The sequence below is a fragment of the Clupea harengus genome, unplaced genomic scaffold (genome assembly GCF_900700415.2).
Source record: "Clupea harengus unplaced genomic scaffold, Ch_v2.0.2, whole genome shotgun sequence".
Classification (NCBI taxonomy): Eukaryota; Metazoa; Chordata; class Actinopteri; order Clupeiformes; family Clupeidae; genus Clupea; species Clupea harengus.
Genome location: NW_024880402.1, coordinates 15,134 through 24,286, shown reverse-complemented (window position 1 = coordinate 24,286; position 9,153 = coordinate 15,134). Strand labels below are relative to the sequence as shown.

The 9,153-nt window shown below is 39.4% G+C and overlaps 3 protein-coding genes across 5 annotated transcripts; 1 reads left to right on the top strand and 2 right to left on the bottom strand.

The window, feature by feature from the left end:
• Positions 1 to 550: 550 nt before the first annotated feature.
• On the bottom strand, positions 551 to 2,929 carry LOC122132058 (endoplasmic reticulum-Golgi intermediate compartment protein 2-like). Of its 3 annotated transcripts, none has more exons than XM_042706821.1 (6): positions 2,636 to 2,929; positions 2,141 to 2,360; positions 1,837 to 1,945; positions 1,648 to 1,694; positions 1,487 to 1,554; positions 551 to 1,374 (listed from the first exon to the last, which is right to left on the bottom strand). In XM_042706821.1, the coding sequence occupies exons 2-6, from the start codon at positions 2,244 to 2,246 to the stop codon at positions 1,330 to 1,332; spliced, it is 375 nt and encodes a 124-aa protein (XP_042562755.1). In that variant the 5' UTR covers positions 2,247 to 2,360; positions 2,636 to 2,929; the 3' UTR covers positions 551 to 1,329. The 3 variants fall into 3 exon arrangements, with proteins under 3 accessions (XP_042562755.1, XP_042562754.1, XP_042562753.1); XM_042706820.1 differs by having other exon boundaries at positions 2,141 to 2,355; positions 2,636 to 2,923; XM_042706819.1 differs by lacking the exon at positions 2,636 to 2,929 and having other exon boundaries at positions 2,141 to 2,628.
• A 933-nt stretch (positions 2,930 to 3,862) lies between these two features.
• Positions 3,863 to 5,646, bottom strand: kxd1 (KxDL motif containing 1). The gene is made up of 5 exons (XM_042706818.1): positions 5,499 to 5,646; positions 5,146 to 5,248; positions 4,748 to 4,900; positions 4,614 to 4,660; positions 3,863 to 4,447 (listed from the first exon to the last, which is right to left on the bottom strand). The coding sequence occupies exons 2-5, from the start codon at positions 5,238 to 5,240 to the stop codon at positions 4,206 to 4,208; spliced, it is 537 nt and encodes a 178-aa protein (XP_042562752.1). The 5' UTR covers positions 5,241 to 5,248; positions 5,499 to 5,646; the 3' UTR covers positions 3,863 to 4,205.
• A 22-nt stretch (positions 5,647 to 5,668) lies between these two features.
• On the top strand, positions 5,669 to 8,291 carry etfbkmt (electron transfer flavoprotein subunit beta lysine methyltransferase). The gene is made up of 3 exons (XM_042706817.1): positions 5,669 to 6,416; positions 6,784 to 6,914; positions 7,094 to 8,291. The coding sequence occupies exons 1-3, from the start codon at positions 6,133 to 6,135 to the stop codon at positions 7,441 to 7,443; spliced, it is 765 nt and encodes a 254-aa protein (XP_042562751.1). The 5' UTR covers positions 5,669 to 6,132; the 3' UTR covers positions 7,444 to 8,291.
• The last annotated feature ends 862 nt before the right edge of the window (positions 8,292 to 9,153 follow it).

Sequence of the window (9,153 nt, the reverse complement as noted above, 5' to 3'; positions counted from 1 at the left end):
TAATTCAATTTGACTTTTATGACACTGATCCGCTCATTTCAAAGTGATCACAGATTCCTACAAAGTAATCTAAATGTATTAAAAACATAAAACATAAAATAACTGATTGCACAAGTATCCCCCCCTTCAAGTCAGTATTAAGTAGATGCACCTTTGGCAGCCTTTACAGCTTTGTCTGTGTGTGTAGGTCTCCATCAGCTGCGAGTCTGTGTGTATAGGTCTCTCTCTCAGCTGTGAGCCTGTGTGTGTGTGTGTGTAGGTCTCCATCAGCTGTGAGCCTGTGTGTGTGTGTGTGTGTGTGTAGGTCTCTCCATCAGCTGTGAGCCTGTGTGTGTAGGTCTCCATCAGCTGTGAGCCTGTGTGTGTGTGTGTGTGTAGGTCTCCATCAGCTGTGAGCCTGTGTGTGTGTGTGTGTGTGTGTGGGTCTCTATCAGCTGTGAGCCTGTGTGTGTGTGTGTGTGTGTGGGTCTCTATCAGCTGTGAGCCTGTGTGTGTGTGTGTGTGTGTGGTGTGTGTGTGGGGTCTCCATCAGCTGTGAGCCTGTGTGTGTGTGTGTGTGTAGGTCTCCATCAGCTGTGAGTCTGTGTGTGTAGGTCTCCATCAGCTTTGCACATCAGGACACTGCAATATTTCCCCATTATTCTTTGTAAAACGGCTCAAGCTCTGTCAGGTTACATAGGGATCATAGGTGAACAGTCCCTTTCAAGTCCAGCCACAAATTCTCAATTGGATTGAGGTCTGAACTGAGGCACTTGAGAACATTAACATTGTTGTTTTTAAACCATTTGTCAGTAAATTTTGCAGTATACTTGGGATCGTGTTGCTCAAAAACACATCTCCCAATTCACAGTTCTCTTTTAGACTTACGATACAATTTAAGGGGTGTAGGTTAGTGTAAACTCTTTCATTTTAGTGATTAAGTTAGGTGAGTGGAAACCAAGACTTCATAGCTAAATTCACGAGCACTGCTTTTGGGGTGTCTAACACAGACTCTTTCACAAAACATATGTATCAGTGGTGTGCAGTCAAGCCCTCCTAACACTTCTGCGGAAATTGAAGGGTTCACTATTGTTTGTCTATAAAGGGTCTGAATTACCAACCAATCAAATTAATAATTTTCAAGACAATCTGACTAGACTATATGCATGTCATCAAAGCAAGCATATGATGGTGTAACCCAGGCCCATCACCTGAACATAAAATCAAAAGAATTCTGTCTACCTGCATTAGAATAAGTGATGTCCATTACCTGTTGAGTTATGTCAGATTGCAAAATGATCTGAACAATCTGAATGTGTTATTTTACAGATGGATAGAGTATAGATAGAGTTACCTGTGCCAGATCCTTTGTTGGGGGGTCAGGTCAAACACAACCTAAACAAAAGGAGAAAGCGGAATAACTGCTCTATGGGGCTGAATAAATAATTTGTGGAAATACTGTATGCAGTAATGACATGGGAGGTTTCTTCATCTTTGTGGTACTCACTGGTTCATACTGCAGACCATCAGATGCTACCATTGTCTCAGCCAAATCTAAAACATCAGCACCTACAACTACAGAACCAATATCTCCAAGTTAAACAAGTAACATTTACATTTCTGTACACTCATATACATCATATACATGTATATGGGAAAAATACTTACATTGGCACCTCATGGCAACAGTAACATCTATATTTATTCTTAATTTACTGAAAGAGAGAAAAAGGCGTCAAAACAAGATAGTCCAGATATATCATCACACCAAATAATAACATATAAAATATGTTGTTATATTACTCAAGAGACACTGTGTGTCTAGTATACTCTATGCTATTGAGAACCGCATTTTACCTTGTATAATCCTTATCGACTTCATATTCATAGGACATCCATGTGTCCCGATAGACGAAAAACTCAAAGAATGCCAGGAGAGCCATAGCCGTGAAAGCAATCAATGACACTGAAAAGAGTGAAGGCTAATGTCAGTTACTGTATAACAATGCATTATGAACGTGGAGAAGGTCTAAATTCCTAATGCATATACATACATATCAAATATGTAGGCTTCATATACATTTCTCTACTAATGGTAATTAAAGGTATCATAGTCAATGTGATAGCAGGGACAGGTTGTAAACGTATAACGTTAAGTTACCAGTTCCTCCACTTGCGCTCGTCTCCACGTAGCTCTCTGGAACCTTTGGAAAAGCATCCAGCTCTTTTACCAGGTTGAGAGCTTTCTTGCGAGACAGTCTCCTCATCGTTGATTAAATTCTTGCTGTTGATTCCTCATGAATTCAGTGATATTATGATCGAAAGGTACGGTCACGTATCACAAGAGCTGTGTAGCGTTACAGGGTATAAAGAAGCCTGTGCTAGGAAGATGGTAGAACAAACAATTAAACCACCTATACAAGTACCTGCACAGCTTGACAATCACACCCCATGTTAGAATAAATAAGTCGCAGAGAATTACTAATGTTACGTCGCCTGGTATCACTGGCTAGCTAGTTAGCAAAGTTGCCCATCAAGAATGCAACGTTTATGTCAGGATAGCTCACTTTGCTAGCTACCGCAGGAGGCGTTACTGATTTACAATGCAACTGGATTCACAATGCCACTGGGTTGCCGTCTCGACAACTAGTTTTACCTGTCAACGCGTGTGTAGGTTTAGAGTAGTTCATTAAAATCCCCCCTGAAATCCAGTGGTCTTCATTACTTCATACTGTTTAGCAACATTCACACTTCTCCCTGCCTGCGACTCAGCCAGTAGCGGTTAGTGTTTTTTTCATAGACTTTTGGCATCAGGAAGTGCATGTCACTGGCCCGAGAAAAAAAAACAAATGGACTGTGCAACTCGATAGGGTTTGAATAGAGAGCAGTGAAGCCGCATTACGGGTTGCACTTCCTGTTGAGCCTCTCGCTGAATGCTGAACGTCCATAAAGTGAATTACGAGGTTATGGGGCCGGTTATACAGTGTTATTTTCTAAATAAACACAACAACGGTCATATGAAGGGACAGAACGCTTCAGAAGTAAAGTTGTGTCAAAAAAGCCTAAATACATTTTTAAAAAATAAATGATTAAATTAATTAACACAATTTCTCAACGAAAAAGTAAAGGTCCTGGTGTTAGCCAATCAAACGGAGTAAAGTACCCACTTCCGGTTTCAATACGGTTCCCATAGGAAATACGTATCCTCTACCTACAGAGGCCAAAGGAAGGCTAATCGTAGGTGGGTTTCTCACCCCCAGAGGCCCTTCCATAATTTCGATCGCTCGACAGATTTTGACAATAAATTGTGGGAGTGGTCGTGTCATTTTGTATGCTGCAGATTAGTATTTTTGCTCGTTCCGGCATTTAAAAAAATGTGCCTATGAGAGAATAGTTTGCCTTGGTTTTCTACTCTACTTCCTCACACCTTCTTGCCTCTGATTTTGCGAAAACCCATTCATTTTCCATAGGGATTATTTCTCTGGAACCAGGAAGTATTAAATGCACACTAAAAACTACAAGCTTCCGGTAGACGTGATGTTGCCACTAAGAAATGGATGCATAGGCTACCTGTCAATTCCTGTCCAGGCTACATCATCTATGATGTTTTCTTGAAATTACTAGATCTTCTCCCGTAATTATAATTTTCCCCTCGAAATGATGAGGTAGGAAATCATAATTACGGGATAAGGAGTCCAATGTTTTTGTCTGTTGTGAATGCAATGCGCTTCTGTAGTATTGCACGAACAAGCATAGAGGATTTAAATGTGAAATTTAAATGTGCTAAGAGTTGGGAGTCTCTCTTCTGTAAAACCAAAACTGACTCCAGAATAACAGAAATATCATGTTTAAAACAAGATTCTGCAATAAATGTTTCAAGAGCTTACTCATTAATTCATACATTTAATTTAACATTTAAAATGTTTAAATATATTACAGAAACAAACCAGAAAAGACATTTTATGATGTGGCAGAAGATGTACTCAGCCGTGCTTAGCGGTCAATGAATGTTAAACAAAATCATTCATGCTTTTACCACAGATGGCAAATACTTGACAAACATGGGTGACAACACACTAAGTACGCCTTAGCGTGATCACCACAGTAACATAAGCATTTTTACAAAACAGCAGCAGGTGACTGCATGGCCACACCATTCACAATATGTGCTTCCAGTGAGCAAGCGTCCTTAAAAACAAGTCCTTTTATGAACCTTATTTGTCCGATTAATCTGGACCTTCATCCTGAAGCTCGGTTTTCTCAGGACTGATGAGGGTTGGGGTATCTGGCTGCTCTTGGGATAGGTCATCAGAGCAATGGCTTACAGTTGGAGAGATGACATCAGGGCTTGAGTCACAAGATTCTGTGCTCTGTTCTGAAGTTGCTGTGGTTGTGGTGGTTGCTACACTGGGGGGGACTGGATCGAAGTCGTCATCCTCTTCTTCAAGGATGGGGGATTCATGAATGTCTGTGAATTCAAATATTATTTAAAAGGCTGGGAAGAGAACAATCTCTTCCATAAACCATGGCAAATTATTTTATGTAGTATATCAGCATGGTAACAAATCCAACAATTTATAAAGACACCTAATTGTGTATAAGAATGTTGAAATGAACAAATAAAAAAAACCTACTGCTGAATGCTTCTGGGTACTGCTTCCCGATTTTTCCTTTTAATGTCCTTGATGGGCAAAAGGATAATGATTAGGCCTAAACTGATACACCAAAACACAATCAAACACAAATTCCAAGAAACTGAGAGATAAACCTTATCCTCCTGAAGATGCTGTCTAGGTCTTTCTTCATTTCAAGCAGAGTCCGAGTGTGAAGTAGAAAATGATCGTTCATCTGCTGATGTCTGACGTTGGACAAGCCATTGAAGTTGATGAGCATTTCGTTAGTCTTCTCAAAGCGGTCAAGCCTGGCAGATATATAAACAGAGAAAGGTTATACCGTTTCTACGATTTTAAGGTTCGTTACCTTGTAATAAACAGGGTTATGAAAGGCAAGTTTTAACATTTGAAACATGCGATGAACGAATCTTATACGTTCTAATCTACCTGATAAAACTATTTACTACTAATAACTTATAACTATTACTACTCATTTAATTAAGCAAACCGGAGATAAGTGCGACTGCTATTAAATATAGCATTTGAAACTTACATATGTCTTTGTGCCTGAATGATAGCATTTACGTCCTCAGAGTTGACCATGCTAAGCATTCTGCTGCAAAATACTCCCGAAGCAGTTGGATCCATTCGAAACACTGTAGGGAGACTTGGTGTTAAAAAAAACTGCGTAGTGTTCAATTTTAGTTGAGAGGAAACTGCGTTATTTGGATCGCCAACTATCCACTCTGTCTGAGTGACTAGCACAAGTCTGCGCTAGGGTGGGTAGCACCTATTTTACCTAGATCAAAGAACTGTTACCGATTTACGTCTGGTACAAAAATGCATATGATTAATGTTAACTACAAATTATGTATATAATGTGTATAGCTACGGAGATGTCAGTACCTTTGAATCATTCAATCTGTCCAGATCGTTATAAAGTTCTAGACTGTAGCGAGCAGTGTACACAAACATAAGTTAGTGCACCAGGCAAACGTCAGAAAACACTTCCTTCTTCAGCGGTCACATGACGCTCGGAGGTCACATGACGCAAATGAAACCACAGGGTGTGCTCTAGGATCAGAGATTCACCGTTTCAACCGCGAAGCCGACTGTACCTAGAAATTAATTTAGATACAATATTTAAAGTCATGTTATTTCTCAAACGACAAAGGACAGCAAAATAGTTACAAGACAAAGCCTAGAGCTTTTAATGTATTTCTGTCAATTTACTGTTTACAGGCAGGGCTTTTTCAAACAGCATCTTTTATGTGTCTTATTACTCAAATCACATTAGCTAGCTCATTTATTTAGTATCGTCGAGGATGACTACTGTGTGCATGATGACTATGTTTACTGAATAGGTCATTTAATTACTTTTGTTTTGGTACAGCGACTACTGGCCGGAAGTTTTGTATCGCAGAATCGGATGGTGAAATATGTATTATATTGTAAAGGACTAAATAACATTGCTATTTAAACAACTAGGCCTCCTCAATCAAGTCTGTAGCAGTCACGTCATTTGGGGATTTCATTTTGTATGTTAGTAGGTGACATTCTAATTATGTTGGCTAGTTTCAGACATTCCACAGTTGACATTCGCATTCTCAGAGGACTATATCGTTTCATCTACACGCGGAATTCTGACATAAAACGATTTGTCATGGAAAACACCGAAATAGTTAGCGACAAAACTTTAACCCCTGAAATCCGTTTGAACCTGTTCACACCGAACTGCCAATTTTGGCATGCACGACCAGATACATGGCCCTTTTCGGACCCTTATTGGGCAATATATTGGCCTGGAGGGCAAGCGCTTTCAAGGTAGGACCAGAGCGTGCCTATTAAAAATTCCTGGTAGTATAGGACCTTTTTCCTTTTTTAGAATAGCTAGTCCCTCAACAAAGTTGTATCAACTGTAGGCCAAACCCGGTGGACTACATTAACCTAAGTCGTATTAAAATAGCTCAATCAATGGTAATTCAAGACATTGTTTGAAAGAGTGGCTCTCATAAAATTATACATCTGTAACGCATTGGAAGTGCTGTTGGCCATTATTTCTTCCCTTTTCCCCCTGAAAGTGAGCCTTAAAAGTGAAATAGGGTCTGTCATTTATTTCTTTTTTTGACGCATAACCTGGATTCTGGAACGTCTGACTCGTATCTAACATGGTTTCATACCCATCTCCCAGGTATCTGCTAAATAACCCTGAGGTATCCAGAGGGAAGAAAGTGCTGGATCTGGGTAGTGGTTGTGGGGCATCAGCCATTGCTGCAAAGCTCTGCAGTGCTTCTCATGTGGTGGCCAATGACATAGACTCAGGTAGAACTATTAGTCTGTTGTCATAGTGATATTGTTACAATTATATATCTGAAGACAAAGGCAGTTTACATCTAAATACCAGGCAATTAATCTCTTGTATACATTTGTCATGAAAGAACATTTTAAATTCATTGTCATCTTTTCCTGTTAAAGGATCTAAGTCTATTCTGTCATCACAGTTGCTGCTCTGGCTATTCAGTTGAACTGTGAACTTAACCACCTGGAGCCAATTCCCTGTGTGACTGACAACCTCATTGGATCCGAACCGGAGAGCTGGGACATCATCTTGCTTGGGGACATGTTCTATGATGAGGAACTGGCTGACAGTTTGCATACTTGGCTGCAGAAGTGCATCAAAACCCATAACACACAAGTGTACATTGGGGACCCTGGACGTGCACAGTTTGAAAACCACAGCATTAAAAGAGTCATACAACAACTGGCCCAGTACACATTACCAGAATCAGTTAGAGAAGAGAACTATGGACTGACGAGTAGTACTGTCTGGCTTTACAAACCTGATGTATAACTGCAGTATGCTGATTTCCTTCTCAAGCTCTGTTGAAACCATTCAAGATTCTATATTGCCATTGTGCAAGCACCACACGATTGCAATTGTGTCAACATCAAATTGATATTCACATCTTACATTTATTTAGTTGTATCTAAAGTGACAGGTAAGGAATGTATTTGAACTGTAGAGCCTTAACTCTGTTGGTTTTATTTATGAAGTAAAAACCTCCTCAAAGTTATCGTCTCTAAAACACAATATGACCATCAAATAAAGCTCCTGATAAAGTCATTTTTCCTACAGACAACATTTACATGTAATCATTTAGCAGACACATGAATCCAAAGGAAGTATTCCTGCCAGCTGCCATCACCCTGTACCCGGGACTCTCCTTTGTCAGGAGGGGTGTCCTCTGATCTTCGTACAGTGTACATTCACCTTTGCACAGTATCAATTACCAATACATTCTATTTATTTTTCTATTTGATCTACCTTGTCTACCTCATTACTGTAAGTAACTTATATATTGTATACAATAGTATGCAAAGGTTGGGCATCCCTATGGAAATGATTTTGTAGATGTCTGAAGTGAAAACCAGTAAATAGAACACCTGCAGCAAATAATGAGACTTTCTTTAAATGTTAATAATTTAACGGCAATTGTGGCATGTGCAAAAGTTTCTTACAGATTACTTCAAGTTCTGAAATACTTTTAGGATGTGTGTGTGTGTGTGTACATCATGTTTAAGATTTACCCACAAATAATCAATAATGCTTTTTGAGGATTCCAAAAACAACTGCTTGCATTTCTCAAAGAAGTTAATGTAGTAATTTCAAATGAAATAAAAAGAGGCCTCCCGATTGACCATCTTGGATTTGCTTCCCTCTTGGGAAAGAACAGTTAAGCATGCGGGTGGAACAATTCTGCTTTGTGATTTTCAAGCAGCCTTTGGCACAGGAAACATGGATAGAGGAAAGAATGGATCCCACTGAATATTAGCAACAGGCTTTGAGGTACGTTTTCTTTTGTTTGGTGGGTGTGTCAGAGGTGTTTTCCCAATCAACAGTGACGTGCATGAGAACTCCACTGTTTCAAAAAGGCAGTGCGGACAATGGATCCAGCGGAAGATATATAAGATAATCATTTAAATTGATTTTATCAGGCTCCAAAAATCCTTCAAAGAATGGCCTTCTCAGCTGTGCTTGAGTAACACAACAGGGTGTTGAACATACCACCGTTTACGTCTAAATAAATATTTTGCTAAATTTTGTACGGCTGAACGCAGCCCTGGTCGTTTTGTCGTTATCAGTTTGTGATACACAAACCATTACTTTCCATTCAAACATTTTTTACAATGTAGACATATGCATAACATGGGCAAACATTTCCTTTAATCCTTCTAAAATCACCTTTAATCCTTCTAAAATCCTTGAGCTATGTGCCTTCATTCAACCCTCCTGAACATATTTTTTTTTTCAAAAGTTGCTCCAAAGCATGAAAGAACATTGGGCCTCATTCTCGAACGCAGTTAAGAAGAATTTAAGAGGAATTTCTTCTGAATTGGATTTAGGACAACATTTGGCATTCATGAAAGTTTTCTCATCTGGGATTTGCTCTGAACTTCAGAAGACTTTACGAACTCGAAATAGCAGTCGTAACTCGGCCAGAGTTTTCTCAAATGCGATTCCTTTTTTTGAGGAATCGCATTTAAGAAAACTCTCCGTGTT

Excerpts from the sequence above, each read along its gene's own strand:
- LOC122132058 (XM_042706821.1), bottom strand. The coding sequence starts at position 2,246 with ATGAGGAGACTGTCTCGCAAGAAAGCTCTCAACCTGGTAAAAGAGCTG. Across the intron at positions 1,946-2,140 it reads GAGCGCAAGTGGAGGAACTG|TGTCATTGATTGCTTTCACG; the intron begins GTAACTTAACGT and ends CACTCTTTTCAG. Across the intron at positions 1,555-1,647 it reads TGTTGCCATGAGGTGCCAAT|TTGTAGGTGCTGATGTTTTA; the intron begins GTAAGTATTTTT and ends TTGGTTCTGTAG.
- kxd1 (XM_042706818.1), bottom strand. The coding sequence starts at position 5,240 with ATGGATCCAACTGCTTCGGGAGTATTTTGCAGCAGAATGCTTAGCATG. Across the intron at positions 4,901-5,145 it reads ATTCAGGCACAAAGACATAT|GCTTGACCGCTTTGAGAAGA; the intron begins GTAAGTTTCAAA and ends TATATCTGCCAG. Across the intron at positions 4,448-4,613 it reads GTACCCAGAAGCATTCAGCA|ACATTCATGAATCCCCCATC; the intron begins GTAGGTTTTTTT and ends TTGAATTCACAG.
- etfbkmt (XM_042706817.1), top strand. The coding sequence starts at position 6,133 with ATGTTAGTAGGTGACATTCTAATTATGTTGGCTAGTTTCAGACATTCC. Across the intron at positions 6,417-6,783 it reads GGAGGGCAAGCGCTTTCAAG|GTATCTGCTAAATAACCCTG; the intron begins GTAGGACCAGAG and ends CCCATCTCCCAG. Across the intron at positions 6,915-7,093 it reads GGCCAATGACATAGACTCAG|TTGCTGCTCTGGCTATTCAG; the intron begins GTAGAACTATTA and ends CTGTCATCACAG.